This window comes from Schistocerca serialis, chromosome 1 (assembly GCF_023864345.2).
Source record: "Schistocerca serialis cubense isolate TAMUIC-IGC-003099 chromosome 1, iqSchSeri2.2, whole genome shotgun sequence".
NCBI classification, from domain to species: domain Eukaryota; kingdom Metazoa; phylum Arthropoda; class Insecta; order Orthoptera; family Acrididae; genus Schistocerca; species Schistocerca serialis.
The window spans coordinates 1,096,643,999-1,096,663,230 of NC_064638.1; the positions used below are offsets into that span (position 1 = coordinate 1,096,643,999).

At 45.1% G+C, this 19,232-nt stretch overlaps 1 protein-coding gene across 1 annotated transcript in view; it reads left to right on the forward strand.

Moving 5' to 3' along the window:
• The first annotated feature begins 733 nt into the window (after positions 1 to 733).
• The window catches only part of LOC126416282 (SEC14-like protein 2), a 277,374-nt gene continuing 258,875 nt past the window's right edge, over positions 734 to 19,232 (forward strand). Inside the window, exon 1 of the mRNA XM_050083931.1 lies at positions 734 to 873. Within this exon, the coding sequence (XP_049939888.1) occupies positions 820 to 873 (54 nt within the window). The 5' untranslated portion in view covers positions 734 to 819. The remainder of the gene's footprint in view (positions 874 to 19,232) is intronic.

The window sequence follows — 19,232 nt, forward strand, 5'->3', positions numbered from 1 at the left end:
GGACTTCGAACGTTTGAACGTTTGTGTCTGCAGCTATGCCTCGTATTTTACATCAAGGTGCACATTTTTCCATAGCGGCAACTGTTATTTGGACAAGCGTTTGAAAGCATGGAGATCTACTCACAACAATATATTACGAGGAACGGAACTGCACTGAGAACTCCACTGTCGGCGCCTACAAATAACCATTACTCTAAAACATGTTGTGTGGCACGTGGTTTAAAGTCCAGATACGTTTGCTCTCGATGCACCTGGAGAAGACGACTAACGGAGCCGTCGGAATAATACGTATAATAACATAAACTAGAAAATCGAGAGAGTAATTTTGTATACATTCACACTGACATTCCTTGTGTGCTTTCGAGACCAGCTTTTAGGTAAACCGCGTCGTACAATTTAGCAGTATTTTAGTGTAACACATAAAACCGTTATAGGATCAACGTTTTGCATACACCAGTTGCAGTTTTCCCACTTACTATGGTTTTGAAGACTTGCCTTTCTGTTCCCTACAATTGGTGTATACGATCTTTCGCATCAGCTGCTCTCGAGTTTGACTATTCTGCTGCGGCAACCTGTTACCATCGTTTCATTACGATCGTGTCTGCAGTGAGCACTGAATGCAAAACGACGCGAGCCTGGGAAGTCGCAGGCGCTTTCTGCGCATGCGCGTCGATCATACTTTCCGCACGCCGCAGCGCGGCGCTGCCGTCTCCCACGGCATGTGGATGGCTGAGCCCCGCCGCTTCGCCAGTCAGCTTGCGGCTGTGACAGAACGCGGCCGTAGACTCTCTCTGACGACGACCTGCTGACCGCGGCATCATGGCACCCGACGCCCTCGACCTCACTGACGACCAGCGCTTCTCTCTCATGAAGGTACGTATTTGTAGTGAATACTATTTCCGTCTGCATGGTCCTAATTTCGATCTATCTCGCTAATTATTGGATAGGAAGTCCTTCACTGACAAGCGTGTCTCAGGCGCGCTTGACCCTTCTTTACGTATTTTGTGCTTCGGCGAATAACACTGAGCTGCATCCTCAGTCGTTTCCGCTGATAAGAGAAGATACTCAAACATTACATCAGATATCAATGCTTTGTTTGAAGTCCTAACAACTGTTGTATTTGCGGACTGAGTTACGGGAATTCATATATGCCTATTACGCAAACAAAACACCATATTATAGTCTAAATTTGTTCACTCATAAAAAAATATTACTCATGTCTAATTTTTTGGTCTGTCAAGTTTTGTGGGACTTTCTTTGCACTATTACGTAGCTTCCTACACTTCTCTTGGTACCTGTCCTCTTTTGGATGCTAATCTGTCCTAACTCGGCAGTATTTGTACTAAAAACAGGTACCGCGCCTCTGTGTATATTTCTGCGACAGATGAGCATCCAGATGTGGACAGGCCCCAAGGAAAGAGCTATGGAAAATTATATAATACTGTAAAGAAGATCCTACAGAACCTAGCATTCTAAAGAATAAAACTTAAATAAAAGTACCCACTTATGACGATCCAAAGGCGCCTACACTTCTTTGCGGTCTAAAAAGATGTACTGTCTACGTAGTCATGGACTTCAATTTTCATGATAAATTAGATCTTTACCAAATTGTGGACTGGCTGAGTATGTAGTTTTCTTTGCCTATAAGATTTATGTCTAACAGTTGGAGTAGGTTGCTCCATACAAATAGCTGCTGCCATTGACGAATCATGTAAGTATGAAACTGAACAATTATATAGACCGATGGTAACTCAGGGGCTAGGCTACAGCCCGTTAGTAGAATACTGAGAAACCGTTAAATGCGTAGAGATGCAACTCAAAAAGCTTGCTCAGCTTTAAACTGGATTATGTTCCAGTGAGTGGGGTGCATGTCAGGTTTGACCTGACAGAGGACACTGAGCAATTAAGAGAAGCCTTATACAGAGAACTTCGTATCGAAACGTTACGAGTCTGCATTATTCGCGGGAGCGTGTTACTGACGGACGAGAGTTGGAAAAAGAATGCAATTTGAAGGTGCTGGAAAATGTAGAGTATATACTTTTTTAAAATTTCCGAGTATAGATTTAAGTGTCAGGAAGTCCTCTCTGAAAGTATCTGTATGCAGCGTAGCCATGTATGAGAGAAAAACATGGACGATAAACAGTTTAGACAAGAAGAGAATAGAAGCTTTTCAAATGTGGTGCTATACAGAAGAATACTGGAGACTGAATGCGTAGATCCATTCTCGTCCAATCTGTTACTTTATCAAGCGGCAAAGATTTCTTTGACCAAATATACGTTACAAAACGATATGAGTTTTTACCAGTATACCTCCTCCACGCAACCCTGGTTGAATCAAAACCTTGACAACTAAAACGCCCTAGTTTGTTACTAACACACAATTTAACCTTCCGCATATTACCTTGTTCCTCAAAAGACTTTTTTGTTTGCACTGTTATCGAATGTCAGCCTCTTAACCCTGACATTTATGCGATACACATATGTCTTCACCTTGTTAACAATTAGCTGGTACTGAACAGAACTGGGGAGAAGTGAAATTTGTGGTACAACCTGACTAGAAGAAGAGATCGGTTGGTAGGACATATTCTGAGGCGTCAAGAGATCACCAATTCAGTAGGGAGGGAATCGTAAAGGGAAACCAAGAGATGAATACAGTAAGCAGATGCAGAAGGATGTAGGCTGCAGTAGTTATTCGGAGATGAAGAGGCTTGCACAGGATAGACCAGAATGGAGAGCTGGAGCAAACCAGTCTTTCGACTGAAAATTACAACAACAACAACTTAGTGTCCTGCCAATAAAACGCAGTCTTTGGTTAGCTTTCCCCACAACATTTTCTGTGTTTCTTCCAATGTAAGTTGTTCGTAACTGTAATACCTAGGCATTTAGTTGAATTTACTGCTTTTAGATTACTGATTTATCGTGTAACCAAAGTTTAACGAATTCCTTTTAGCACTCGTGTGGATGACTTCACACTTTTCGTTATTTAGGATCAACTGCCAATTTTCGCACCATTCAGCTATCTTTTCTAAATCGTTTTGCAATTTGTTTCGATCTTCTGATGACTTTATTAGTCGATAAACGGCAGCGTCATCTGCAAACAGGCTAAGACGGCTGCTCAGACTGTCTCCTTGACCTGGCACTGGGACGGAATTTACGTCCGAGCTGGTCTCACATGTGCTCTGTCTGGGACGGACTTGGGGATCTTGCTCGCCATACCTCATCGAGCAGACAGCTCATAGAGACACGTTCCATACGCGAACGAGCATTGTCGTGTCGAAAAATGTCACATAAGAGGTAACACAAGAGGACGTAGGACGTCCGTGACATACCGTTGTGCCCTCAGAGTTCCCTCAGTCACTGTCAGCCGTGACTTGAATTCATACCCGAAGTCTCCCCACACCACGACACACCGCCGTGCCCCTCTAAAACACGGGATCGATGGCACCTTTCTCCAGCTCGCCAGCATAATAACCGATTATAGTCATCGGGGGTATCGCAGACCTGCGATTCTCCGCTGAACGCTATTGTATTACTGCGAAATATGGGAGAGTGTCACAGAAATGATACAGGATTTGGGATGGACACCATTAAAAGAAAGGCGTTTTTCGTTGCGAAGGAATCTTCTCACGAAATTCCAATCACCAACTTTCTCCTCCGAATGCGAAAATATTTTGTTGACACCGACTTACATAGAGAGGAACGATCGCCAAGATAAAATAAGGGCCGGCCGAAGTGGCCGTGCGGTTAAAGGCGCTGCAGTCTGGAACCGCAAGACCCCTACGGTCGCAGGTTCGAATCCTGCCTCGAGCATGGATGTTTGCGATGTCCTTAGGTTAGTTAGGTTTAACTAGTTCTAAGTTCTAGGGGACTAATGACCTCAGCAGTTGAGTCCCATAGTGCTCAGAGCCATTTGAACCATAAAATAAGGGAAATCGGAGCTCTTACGGAATACGAGATTGGGATAATAGAGAATTGTGAAGGTGGTTCGATGAACCCTCTGCCAGGCACTTAAATGTGATCTGCAGAGTATCCATGCGACGCCGTTCATCAGCAGTGCATGCTTCCCACTAACGACACCACTCCAAACGCAGCCGTTTGTCTTGTGGTGCTATCAGTAGCCTAGGCATGGGACGCTAATTCTCTAGCCCGGTTGCTGCTAGTCTCCGACCAATTGACTAAAACGACACTCTACGTTGCAGGGAGTCCATTACGTGTTCTCGGAAGGGAAGCCCAGATGTGAAGGGGTTACGATGTGCTTGGTGCAGAATACGGCAATCCTTCCTTGCGGTGGTCGACCGGATACTTGACGACAAGAGTGCCTGCGCTCTCGTTCCCATGCAGTCCAACATCGGGCCAAAAATCTGGGTTCTGCACAATTTGTCCAGCCAACCAAATAGAGACCCACAATAAGGCCCCTCTCAAAGTCTATTAGGTACTGATAACGCTGTCTCATTCGAGTACGCGGTATCTGCGTCTCCTTTATAGTGATCACCCAATGTACCCTTCCAGACCTGAAGCAAGAACAATATTAATGTGGTCTGGTGGCCGTTCTACTTCTCACAGATAATTGATGCTCTTACCATTTACAAGTCGGCCGGTGTGGCCGAGCGGTTCTAGGCGCTACAGTCTGGAACCGCGCGACCGCTGCTGTTGCAGGTTCGAATCCTGCGTCGGGCATGGATGTGTGTGATGTCCTTAGGTTAGTTAGCTTTAAGTAGTTCTAAGTTCTAGGGGACTGATGACCTCAGAAGTTAAGTCCCATAGTGGTCAAGGCCATTTGAGCCATTTACATACTCATCGATGATGTGCATGTGCACAAAGTTACATTCACATCCGACTATGTCTTCTGGGTGCTTCGCGTTTTCTTCTTAGTCTGTGTACATCCACAATCATCCTGATTATAAAAAATAAGACGGGAATAAAAGTACTCATTGATGGTGGCACAAAGGAGACGAAAGGGCTATAAAAATGCGTTGATTGAGTAATAGGCGGACGTGAATTAAATTAGATCTTTACCTGATTGACGACCGGTTCAAAATGTATTTCTTTCGTTTCTGTCTTACTATTCAGTTTCTCAAAAATGGTTCAAATGGCTCTGAGGACTATGGGACTTAACATCTGAGGTCATCAGTCCCCTAGAACTTAGAACTACTTAAACCCAACTAACCTAAGGACATCACACACATCCATGCCCGAGGCAGGATTCGAACCTGCCACCGTAGCAGCAGCGCGGTTCTGGACTGAAGCGCAGAGAACTGCTCGGCCACCGCGGCCGGCTTCAATTTCTCGCGGCGTAGATGATAATAAATTAACTGGAGGCAAATGTCGGGTAGCGTCCTCGACAACCGCCGCTATTTCGAAAGTAGAAGCTAAAATTTCATCCAGTTAACGACTGTAGTATCGGATCCCAGAGCCCAATGAGCAAAATTTTCTGCTATTAATGCTGATGTCAAGAGTAGACATACACCAGTGAACCAATTTTTTATAAGCTTTTGGTATTTTCTTGAACTATTTAAGTCGAATGCCAGATTGATGTTTTCAAGAAGCCTATTCCATCCTTTCCAACTGAAGTAACACACCATCTCTACTCACTGTTTTTCCTCCCCCTCGATTATTAGCGACTGAAAGAGTCACTCACTGTAGATACAACTCTAATAGATATAAAGTAGGAGATCACATTATACAGGGTGAATCACCTACAACTTGCACCGCAGATATCGCAGAAATGGAAAGTCCTATTGATGTACACTTTTTACAGAACAGGTTGGTAGACAGGGGCTGGCATTGTTAGGCAATCAACCGGCTTAATAGTACTTAGTGTATTTTTTGTGCAAATACACACTTTTTAAAATGGAACAATGCCTATTGACATCGACAATCGAAAAGTAGTGCGAATCGTTTACGAGATATCGTGTTTTGAAAATTTTTCACACCGACACTTGTTTGCACCATTCAGCCTGCGTAGTTGCTATGTACGATGTTGCTATGTTTGTTTACAGAGTGCTTGCGTGTTTGTTGAGTGCATTGCGACTTGTCAGTGGGTTAGTGTGTGTCAGTCCAGACAGTAGATCGTGAGAAAAAAAAAAAAAATGTTCAAATGGCTCTCAGCACTATAGGACTTAACATCTGTGGTCATCAGTCCCCTAGAACATATAACTACTTAAACCTAACTAATCTAAGGACATCACACACAACCATGCCCGAGGCAGGATTCGAACCTGCGACCGTAGCGGTCACGCGGTTCCAGACCGAAGCGCCTAGAACCACACGACCACACCGGCCGGCCGATCGTGAGTCGACAATGGGATTTACCAATACAGAAAAACCCGAGTTGCTCATGATGTATGTGGGGAATAGGTAGAATGCAGTTCGTTCTGGTACAGTATATGCGGCAAAATATCCCAATAGGCGTCAACCATCTCACCAATTGTCTACCAACCTCTTCAACCAGTTATGTGAAAGTGCTAGTGTAAAACCTAGAAAACGTAACAGAACGAAACAAGGGACGACGGAAACAACTGTTGCAGTTGATGCGCACGTTACCTCCAGCGCAATCGCACGAGGAAGTGGCATGAGTCAGCCAAGTGTCCTACGCATTCTCCTTCGCAATAGGTTCCACACTCATCACATCTCTCTCGAGCAAGAGCTGCGTGGAAACGATTACGAAAATCGTGCTGACGTCTACACATGGATATCAAGACTGGATATTCCTGATGTCTCATGCATTTTGTTTAGTGATGAAACCACATTTACTAATCGTGGCTAGATAAGCCGCCGAAACATGCATTATTGACCTGTTGACAATCCCCGTTGGCTTCGTCAGATGCAACGTCAGCGTCCATCGACTGTAAACAAATGATGTTTGATAGTGAACCATCAGTTCATAGACCCGTTTTTCATATCTGAAATATTAAATGCGGACAAGTATCGCAGCCTCCTAGCAGACCATCTTCCACGGATGCTAGAAGACGTTCCTCTTCAGACTAGGAGAAACCTCTGGTACCAACGTAATGGATGTCCAGTCCATAGTGCATGAATTACTACTACATGTCTTCACAAACTGTTTCCCAATCGTTGGATTGGACGCAGAGGACGTGTACCATAGCCGACCCATTCCCCGTATTTTACGCCTGTAGACTTTTTTCTGTGGGGAGAGCTGAAAGACGCTGTCTACAAGGACATATCAACTAAACCCGACGACATACAACGACATAATACTGCAGCCTGCTCGGCCATCTCCCCACTTGTGGAGCAGTCGTTCCATGCCAGCGTTTTGCCGCTGCCGATTATTATTTTGAACACAACCTGTGATGGTCAGCTGTCTCGTTACTGGTCAGAACCCTCACAGCTAGTGTATCTGCTTGTTGTTCTTTACTGTGCTAACAGAGGTATTTTACATGTGTCGGTGTGGGAACTTTACAAAATACGATATCTCGTAAACGACTCGCATTCGAAACCTGCAACAAACACCACTTACATTTTGATTTACCCTACTTTTAGTTCCTTAATGTCAATAGGCACTGCTCCATTTTAAAAGTGTACGTTTGCACAGAAATGCAATTTCTTTGTATTACACACGTCAAAAAAAGTTTACAACACCCAGGTTCCCGGATTTTCTGAAGATATACGTTGACTGTGGATTTTGTATCACAGACACAGTCCCTTTGACTGTTCAGAGATGTCACTAAACACGCTCAAAGATGGAAACAACCATGCTTGAGCAGCGTCTATTAGACGAAGGGGGTCCGACAGCCGATTAGTTCCAGTCATTTCACCAAGAAGGAGGTACACGGCTCGTGTTGTCTGTAGTTCAACCATTCCTTGATGGTCAATACCGCGGTTCGATCGCGTCCGCATTGTTACTTTGTGCCAGGAAGGGTTCTCAACAAGGAAAGTGTTCAGGCGGCTCGGAGTGAACCAAAGCGATGTTGTTCGGTCATGGAGAAGATACAGAGAGAACTGTCGATGACATGCCTCGCTCAGGCCGCCCAAGGGCTACTACTGCAGTGTATGTCCGCTACCTACGGATTATGGCTCGGAGGAACCCTGACAGCAACGCCGCCATGTTGACTAATGCTTTTCCAGCAGCCACAGGTCGTCGTGTTACGACTCAAACTGTGCACTATGGCCTGCATGATGCGCAACTTCACTCCCGACGTCCATGGCGAGGTCCGTCTTTGCAACCACGACACCATGCAGCGCGGTACACATGGACCCAACAATATGCCTCATGGACCACACAGGATGGCATCACGTTCTCATCACCGATGAGTATTGCTTATGCCTTCAACTGGACAATCGTCAGAGACTTGTTTCTAGGCAATCCGGTCAGGCTGAACGCCTTAGACACACTGTCCAGCGGGTACAGCAAGGTGGAGGAATCCTGCTGTTTTGGGGTGGCATTATGTGGGGCCGACGTACGCCGGTGGTGGTCATGGAAGGCGCAGTAACGGCTGTACGATACGTGAATGCCATCCTCCGACCGACCGTGCAACCATACCGGCAGCATATTGGCAAGGCATTCGTCTTCATGGACGACAATTCGCACCCCCATCTTGCACATCTTGTGAATGACTTCCTCCATGATAACAATATCGCTCGAGTAGAGAGGCCAGCATGCTCTGCAGACATTAACCCTATCGAAAATGCCTTGGATAGATTGAAAAGAGCTGTTTATGGACGACGTGACCCAGCAACCACTATGAGGGATCTACGCCGAATCGCCGTTGAGGAGTTGGTCAATCTGGACCAACAGTGCCTTGATGAACTTGTGGATAGTATGCCACGACGAATACAGGCATGCGTCAGTGCAAGAGGACATACTACTGGATATTAGAGGTACCGGTGTGTACAGCAATCTGGACCACCACCTCTGAAGGTCTCGCTGTATGGTGGGACAACATGCAATGTGTGGTTTTCATTAGCAATAAAAAGGGCGGAAATGATGTTTATGTTGATCTCTATTCCAATTTTCTGTACAGGTTCCGGAACTCTCAGAACTGGGGTGATGCAAACCTTTTTTGATGTGTGTGTTATCATCTGTTGACTGGCTAACAGTACGAGACCCTGACAAGCAACCCTAGGAGCCGCTGACAACCATCCCATTCTGTGAAAATCGTACATCAATAGCATTTTCCATTTCCGCAATATTTGCAGTGCAAGTTTTAGGTGATTCACCTTGTACAATCATCCGTAGCATCGTACACTAGAGACTAATGAGGTCACAAAACACTTTTGTATCATGTGAAAATTTCTCATAAAGAACAAAAGTCAGTATTTTTCACATGTGATTGAATCTAGACCAGAGCACCAGCCGTAGAGAAATTATGTCTGGTTTAGAGAATCATTATACTCATGGTACATTTCCCTTATCGCCGTAACTCTGGAACTTAAAAGACAGGGATTTCCTATCAGGTAGTTCCTGATTACGTCCGTTGACTGGCTGTCTCTTCTCGTTTGTAGAGACGTCAATTTCCGCCGATAGAACTGACACAGTGATTAAGGCCCTGGATGTGCATTTAGAAGAAGTAGGAATCAACTGCCCGTCGTACATTCTGATTTAGGTTTGCCTGAAGCATTGCCGGGATTGTTGTCTCAAGGCCATGCCTGACTTCATATCACGTCCTTGTCCAGCTGAACTAATGTTCAGACTCTAAGCGCTTTTGTCTCACTGAAAAACCAAATGGCTTTCCTTGTCATCATTACCAATAAACAGCAAAGGACAAAAAAAAAACCTTGACGTCAGTACCTATGTCTCCTACACAAGTAGTAAAGCAACCCTAAGGCCGGAGGTCTACAGTGTTGACAAAAAATGGCCATAAGACTGACGTTACGTTCTTATACTCGTACACATAAGAACCAGTCTATCGAGTCTTTTACGAGCGGACTCAACAACACACCGCGGTGTCTACACGCCGATGACGCTAACCCATTTTTCAAATATACAAATTAATTTGATGTATAACGATCACGTTTATTTGTAAATAAAAAACGGTAACGTAAGTACTTTTTATTTTTAATCAATATTTTATGCGCGCCAAATAGAAGGCGGTGTTCATCTTCTACTACAGTGGTTGAAGACCACTCGCATGACTTTGCAATAAAACTAGCTGGCAAACCCGGTATTCCATTGCCTGGGTATTCGTTTTGGCTATTTTCTAATAAAAACGAAAGTAAAACATGAACTGTGTTTCTAGTGGAATATCAAAAAAAAATTCATTTCCATGTACTCGTAAAAACATCTTTGAAATTATGAATCACAGTACGAAGAAAGATCCATAACGTACAAATAAGTAAATCATCCAAATTACGAAACATAGTACTCAAAATATAAATTCTCTGTAATGTTTATTTAACTCAGGAATTAATTATAAATAGTGTTTCTAGTTGCATTTCCAGCTGCTTCGAGAGTCTACAATGCGATTTCGTAAACGTATCTATGGCAACGCCTCTTCATAGCTACATCTACGTAAATACTCCACAGTTCACCCTTAAGTGCCTGGCAGAGCATTCGTCGAACCACCATCACAATAATTCTCTATTATTCCAATCTCGAACAGCGCGCGGAAAAAACGAACACCTATATTTTTCCGTGCGAGCTCTGATTTCCCTTATTTTATTATGATGATTGTTTCTCCCTATGTAGGTCGGCGCCTACAAAATATTTTCGCATTCGGTGGAGAAAACTTGTGATTGAAATTTCGGAGATGATACCGCCGCAACGAAAAAGCATTTCTTTTAATGATGTCCACTCCAAATCCTGTATCATGTCAGAGATACTCTCTTTCTTACTCCTCGATAATACAAAACGTGCTGGTCTTCTTTGAACTTACTCGATGTACTCTATTAATCCTACCTGGTAAGGATCCCACACTGCGCAGTAGTACTCCAGAAGAAGACGGACAAGAGTAACGTATGCAGTATCTTTACTAGATCCGTTGCATCTTCTAAGTGTTCTATCAACAAATCGTAGTCTTTGGTTCGCCTTCCCCACGACACTTTCTATGTGTTCTTTCCAATTTAAGTTGTTTTTAATTGTAGTTCCGTTGCATTTAAGGTCTTTAGATTGGTTTGATTTATTGTGTAACCGAAGTTCAATAGATTCCTTTTAGCAATTATGTGGATGACCTTGCACTTTTCATTATTTAGGGTCAATAGCTTATAGGAGGCTATTGTTTTCGTCTGCAGCTGTTTGCGTTTCGCTGTTGATAGTTGTCAGAAACGCTGCCAAGTGTCAGGGATTTCCTTAAGTTGAGTCAAATGGCTCTGAGCACTATGGGACTTAACTGCTGAGGTCATCAGTCCCCTAGAACTTAGAACTACTTAAACTTAACTAACCTAAGGACATCATACACATCCATGCCCTAGGCAGGATTCGAACCTGCGACCATAGCGGTCGCGCGGTTCCGGTCTTTAGCGCCTAGAACCGCTCGGCCACTCTGGCCGGCAAGATGAGTCAACTGGAGGAGTGTATTACTAGTAGAGAATGAAGTTCTGAAACCTCAGGCATGATGCGTCATTTTGTCACGCATCTCAGAGTTTGACCTCATATCTCTTGAACAATGTGACGTACAACGATATAATTTTGGATGCATATTCAGCGGCATATCTTAATACTGTCTGCGAAATATTTTGCGAATAAAGTGAGTAGCTAAGGAATAATAAATTTAAACGTCATGCACAATGCGACAGTTTTTCACACATCTCAGTACTTATGTCGTCATATCTCCTTAATTGTGTGTGTAACCATGATATACATTTGTTGGTGTATTTAGCCGCAGCGTATATGGAGACTGCCAGCGAAATTTATTATGAATACAATAGAAGCACAGAAGTAATAGGTTAAATTTCAACATCATGCATGATGTTTTTCACGCATCTCATTGTTTACGACGTCATATCTTCTGAATTATGATAGGTAGATTGTTCTTACTCCCCCAGTAAGGGACAGGTGTCCCAAGTTTAGTTGAAATGGGTCCAATGGTTTAGGAGGAGATGTGGAACATACGCTCACACACACAAGTACATACTTCGACTTTTATAATACATGGATTATTCCTTCAAGAAGAGAACAGTCATTTTCAAATGGTGAGAATGAAAGTAATTCATGTAAAACAAAGTTACAGTGCAGCGAATTATTACGTACGTGTTACCTGTACATATAAAGTAACAGTTCTCCCTAGGTTTCGTAATTAAGATACACAGATTACAATCGACACTGAATTAAAACACCAAAAAAAAAAATCATATAACGAGCAAATGTATTGGGTGTTACGGTACAACCGGAAGCTGAAAGGTTCTTTTGTGAAACGTCTCCACCTGTCGAAATGATTCAGAAGAAAATTAGTGGCCCAATGAGGGGGGAAGGGAATCGGTGGTGTGCAGCGGGGGTGGGAGGGTTTGTAACAGGATCCTGATCGTATGGGCTTCCGAACCGTACATTGTATATTACACATGTACCTGTCATAACGGTTGTAGAGTCCTGAAGTCTTGCGCTAATCGCGCACGCCAAGAGGACAATCTGCGGTGGCCATCGCGAGAAAGTGTGGGAGTTTGGACCGATATTGACTCGTTTCGGCTCGCTAGCGATCTTAGGCCAGAATGCAGTGCAGTGTACACTGGTACTGTCATCATTCTGTTATGTCTTTGCTGTGCTGTATTGAGATTAGTTTCGGGCGTAGTTATCTCAGCGAATAACGTCTGCTTTCGTATGCAAAAGTAGACGATATGCTAAGCCCAGTGCTGTCTGACAACGACCTCGGGCTAGTTTGGCAGCGAGGGGCAGCTGCCAGTGCCTGACGAGTACATTCGATGTGTGACGTCTCCCCAAAAGTTGATGGCTTCCAATGTCTGCAACATTTGGACTTACAAGCAAGTGATTTCTAAATCCGAAATGCTTGCTGAGTATTATGTGATGGATCTCATGATAGCACTCTAACAAGGGAACCTCCCCATCGCACCCCCCTCAAATTTAGTTATAAGTTGACACAGTGGACAGACCTTGAAAAACTGAACACAGATCAAGCGAGAAAACAGGAAGAAGTTGTATGGAACTATAAAAAAAGTAAGCAAAATATCAAACTGAGGAGTCCATGTGCAACATAGGCAACATCAAGGACAGTATTAGCACAGGAGCGTCGTGGTCCCGTGGTTAGCGTGAGCAACTGTGGAACGAGAGGTCCTTGGTTCAAGTCTTCCCTCGAGTGAAAAGTTTATTTTCTTTATTTTCGCAAAGTTATGATATGTCCGTCCGTTCATTGACGTCTCTGTTCACTGTAATAAGTTTAGTGTCTGTGTTTTGCGACCGCACCGCAAAACCGTGCGATTAGTAGACGAAAGGACGTGCCTCTCCAATGGAAACCGAAAACATATTTGATCGCAACGTCATAGGTCAACCGATTCCACCACAGGAAAACATGTCTGATATATTCTATACGACACTGGTGACGGCATGGCGTCACATGACAGGAATATGTTGTCGACCCACCTAACTTACACACTTGGCGAATGGGTAAAAAGGTTCTTCTACCTTGCCCGATTTAGGTTTTCTTATGGATGTGATAATGACTCCCAAAAAAGTGATGAAAACATAAGAGTTTGTCACATAAACTGAAACAAATGAATACAGCAGTTTCACAGTCGCACAGTTTTCCCTGTGCTCTGTCAAAACATATGTTTTTAACGTTTTCAAATTTTTCCGTGTGTAGACCGTCAAATTCTGCATATGTCCAAGCAAATCTGAACATGTTCTGGAATTTTGGACAGCGAATTTGATTATGTGTGAGTGCCTGAACTTTTATAATTGACACGGACGGACAGATAATAATTGTCTGAAAACAAAAAATTAAACTTTTCACTCGAGGAAAGACTTCAACCAAGGACCTCCCCTTTCGCAGCTGCTCACGCTAACCACGGGACCACAGCGTTCATGAGCTCACACTATCCTTGATGTTGCCTATCTCGCACATGGACTACTCAGTTAGTATATTTTGCTATTTTTTTCATAGTTCCATACAACTACTTCCTGTTTTCTCGTTTGATCTGTGATCAGTTTTTCAAGGCCTATACACTGTGCCAACTTACAACTAAATCTGAGGGGGGTGCGATGGGGAGGTTTCCTTGCAAGGATTTTACCCATCTAGTTGTTTCTCCTTCACCTGGAGCCAATGAGCACGAGCACAATCAATCTGAAAAATTAGGAATTTTACGTCGCCGAATTCTAAGGAAAGTCTTGAGTGCTTGAGTGACCTTGCTGTAACACGATCGAGTGCTTACACACTTTTTCTATCGTGCTTGTCAAATGACAGTTGATGTTACTGGCAGGAGGGGAGAATAATACTGGAAAGAGGAGATATAAGGGACAGTCAAATGAAGAAGAGACAAATGGAAAAAATAAGTGTAATTGTTTATTATTTCAAAATTTATCGCCAAAACTGTTAATACTTTTGTCTCATTGTGAGACAGGACGGTAAGTGCCTTCTTGGAAAAATGTGTGCTGTTGGCTACGGAAACAAACAGGCATGACAGCTCCACGAAAGTTACGATGAGCCTTTTCCTTGACTGCAAGGGCCCACTGCGCATTGACTTTTTGGAACACGGCGCCACAATTAACACACAGCTGTATGTTGACATATCGCAAAAACTGAAGAGCGCCATCAACTCTAAAAACTCAGGAATGTTGACAGACGGCATCATTCTATTGCGGGTTAATGGCCGCCCACTTGTTGCCAAGGTTGTTTCGAGTATGCTGCAGAAGTTTCGCTGAGAGGCCCTTGTACATCTTCTATAATGTCACGATGTCTCCCCACGCTGTGTCTCTATTTCTGCAACCCTGGAGAAAGACGTACGTGGCCGTCGATTTGCTTCGGATGAAGAGGCGCACGTCTGGGAACAATCACTATTCCATAGCCAACCGAAAATATTTTTCAATGAAGGCACTTGTCTCACAGTCGAATAAATGTATTAACAGTTACGGCGATTTCTTTTGATGTTAACAGTTACGGCGACTACTTTTGAAACAATTAACAGTTTACTTACTTTTTCCCAATAGTCTCGTTTTCATTTGGCCGTCCCTTACACATCATGACAATACTTATGACTGATGTACTGAACCTTGAGAGAAAAGAGAGCTGGGAAATGGAAGAAGTATACAGAATTAGACCCAAATCGCTTACGTCCCTCTGTTGCAGAGTCTTACAGCTCATTATGAACTTAAACAACATGTTGTACTTGTATAAAAAGTAGTTCCTCAGGAAAGCATCACTCATAAGAAACAGGTCGTTTACACACGTGATACCCTGCAAAAGCAGATTCCGTGTTGCTCTGTATCAAAAATAAGTTCGACAATGTCACGTACTGTCTTTTGTTGCAGAATATTTTCAGACAAGTTACTGGTTCGAAGAAATTTTTGTTATAGCTTGGCCCTTTGTGATAATTTCAAAACACTAAATCTCACAAAATGTAATTAGACTGACGAAAACATCGCTACAACAGAAAGTAATTAGAGTAACGAAATTTTAGGAATACAGTGGGTTAGGTAACATACACTCCTGGAAATTGAAATAAGAACAACGTGAATTCATTGTCCCAGGAAGGGGAAACTTTATTGACACATTCCTGGGGTCAGATACATCACATGATCACACTGACAGAACCACAGGCACATAGACAAAGGCAACAGAGCATGCACAATGTCGGCACTAGTACAGTGTATATCCACCTTTCGCAGCAATGCAGGCTGCTATTCTCCCATGGAGACGATCGTAGAGATGCTGGATATAGTCCTGTAGAACGGCTTGCCATGCCATTTCCACCTGGCGCCTCAGTTGGACCAGCGTTCGTGCTGGACGTGCAGACCGCGTGAGACGACGCTTCATCCAGTCCCAAACATGCTCAATGGGGGACAGATCCGGAGATCTTGCTGGCCAGGGTAGTTGACTTACACCTTCTAGAGCACGTTGGGTGGCACGGGATACATGCGGACGTGCATTGTCCTGTTGGAACAGCAAGTTCCCTTGCCGGTCTAGCAATGGTAGAACGACGGGTTCGATGACGGTTTGGATGTACCGTGCACTATTCAGTGTCCCCTCGACGATCACCAGTGGTGTACGGCCAGTGTAGGAGATCGCTCCCCACACCATGATGCCGGGTGTTGGCCCTGTGTGCCTCGGTCGTATGCAGTCCTGATTGTGGCGCTCACCTGCACGGCGCCAAACACGCATACGACTATCATTGGCACCAAGGCAGAAGCGACTCTTATCGCTGATGACGACACGTCTCCATTCGTTCCTCCATTCACGCCTGTCGCGACACCACTGGAGGCGGGCTGCACGATGTTGGGGCGTGAGCGGAAGACGGCCTAACGGTGTGCGAGACCGTAGCCCAGCTTCATGGAGACGGTTGCGAATGGTCCTCGCCGATACCCCAGGAGCAACAGTGTCCCTAATTTGCTGGGAAGTGGCGGTGCGGTCCCCTACGGCACTGCGTAGGATCCTACGGTCTTGGCGTGCATCCGTGCGTCGCTGCGGTCCGGTCCCAGGTCGACGGGCACGTGCACCTTCCGCCGACCACTGGCGACAACATCGATGTACTGTGGAGACCTCACGCCCCACGTGTTGAGCAATTCGGCGGTACGTCCACCCGGCCTCCCGCATGCCCACTATACGCCCTCGCTCAAAGTCCGTCAACTGCACATACGGTTCACGTCCACGCTGTCGCGGCATGCTACCAGTGTTAAAGACTGCGATGGAGCTCCGTATGCCACGGCAAACTGGCTGACACTGACGGCGGCGGTGCACAAATGCTGCGCAGCTAGCGCCATTCGACGGCCAACACCGCGGTTCCTGGTGTGTCCGCTGTGCCGTGCGTGTGATCATTGCTTGTACAGCCTTCTCGCAGTGTCCGGAGCAAGTATGGTGGGTCTGACACACCGGTGTCAATGTGTTCTTTTCCATTTCCAGGAGTGTATTTAAGTAATTAACATTGCAAGATCAAAAGTAAACGTACGTGCTAGTTAAGCCATGGAAAATATGAAATGCTGGTACACTAACAACCAGTGCAACTGCCAGTTTGTCGAATGCAAACTTGGAAACGCGGATACATTGTGTTGTACAGGTGCCGGATTTCCGTTTGTGGGATCGAGTTCCCTGTCTTTTGCACTTGATCAGTCAATGCAGGGACGGTTAAGTCTGGTTGTGGATGACGCTAGTGTTGTCGTTCGATGACGTCTCAAATGTGCTCGATTTGTAGGCAGACCTGGTGATTGTGCAGGCCAGGGCAACATGTCGACACTCGTAGAGCGTGCTGGGTTATGACAGCAGTATGTGGCCGAGCGTAATCCTGTTGGGAAACATCCCCTGGAAGAATGAGATTTTCACTCTGCAACGGAGTGTGCGCTGATATGAAACTTCCTGGTAGATTAAAACTGTGTGTCGGACCGAGACTCGAACTCGGGACCTTTGCCTTTCGCGGGCAAGTGCTCTACCATCTGAGCTACCCAAGCACGACTCACGCCCCGTCCTCACAGCTTTACTTCTGGAAGTTTGGAAGGTAAGAGACGAGATGCTGGCAGAAGCAAAGCTGTGAGGACGGGGCGTGAGACGTGCTTGGGTAGCTCAGTTGGTAGAGCACTTGCCCGCGAAAGGCAAAGGTCCCGAGTTCGAGTATCGGTTCGGCACACAGTTCTAATCTGCCAGGAAGTTTCATCCCCTGGAAGGTTTTTCGTGAATGGTAGCACAAAAGGTCGAATCACCAGACTGATGTACGACTTTGCAGTCAGGGTGCGTGGTATAAACACGAAAGTGCCCCTGCTATCATACGAAATCGCACCCTGGACCATAACTCCAGCAGTGGGTCTAGTGTATCTAGCATGCAGAGAGTTGGTTGCAGGCTCCCAACTGGCTTCCTTCTAATCAACACACGGCCATCACTGACACCGAGACAGAATCAGCTTTCATCAGAAAACAAAACAGACCACCACCCGGCCCTCCAATGAGCTCGCTTGACACCACTGAAGTAATTGGCAGTGATTTTGAGACAGTAGAATGCGCACCACAGGGCATCTGGCTCGGAGCTGCCGTTGAAGTAAACGTTTTGTAACATTTCGTTGTGTCACAATGGTGCCAACCGCTGCTCAGATTGCTGTTGCAGATGCAGTGGGATGCGCCAGAGCCATACGCCGACCACGATGGTCTTCCGTCTCGGTAGTGCCACGTGGCCGTCCCGAGTCCGGTGTTCTTGCGAACGTACTTTCTCGTGGCCTCCGCCGCCATCAGTCATGTATAGTGGCTACACCACTGCCAAGTCTTCCTGCAATATCACAGAAGGAACATCCATCTTTTCGTAGCACTATTACATGACCTCTTCCAAACTCAGTGCGATGTTGATTACGGCGTCTTTGTTGCCTTAAAGGCATTCTTAACTAACAACAACTCATCCCGTCCAATCTCAAAGCTAACTAACGCTCACGATCATTACAGCGTGTATAAAACTGACTGTCGTGAACTAGCGAGGTTCCCACTTTTATATGCAAAGGACGGCTACTGATTGGCTGGATTACGTCAGCGATATGGCGCGTAGCGAAGTGGTGCCCTCTACTTCCATAGATGTAATTGCTATCCCGCGTTGCTTGCAGCGCCATCCCTTAAATCAGGAGGTAAAGTGCGAGAAGTTTTTCTCTGCGATTTTTCTTTATCCAGTGCACTCTTCCAAGTGTTGCTAAGTGCATAGCCGTTGTCTCTATTAAAGTTATTATCGCTAAGTCTAATTTCGACTGCTTCCCGGATCACAGAGTCCCAGTAATTCGGTGTGTGGGCTATTACTCTGGTTTCTTCAAATAAAATCTTATGCTTGTTAAGCAGGCTATGTTCAGCCACCGCTGATTTTTCCAAATACCTGTATTTCAGGTGGCGTTGGTGCTCGATGCAGCGGTCGGCAACGGTTCTTACAGACTGGCCCACGTAATTCTTGCCGCATTCGCAAGGAATAGTATAAATTCCCGGCACTCTTGAGCCGAGACTATCTTTGACTGGTCTCAACATTTCCTTAATTTTCCTAGGTGGTCGGAAAACTGGCTTTATTCCTTGCCTCTTCAGGACTCTGGCTATCTTGCTCGTTGTAGCACCGCAAAAAGGAAGCCGCGCTATGTGTTGGTCCTCTTCTTGTATGTGGCCGCCATCGTGTCTTACTTTCTTGGACAATACTGATTTAATTTCACCGGCAGAATAACCATTCCT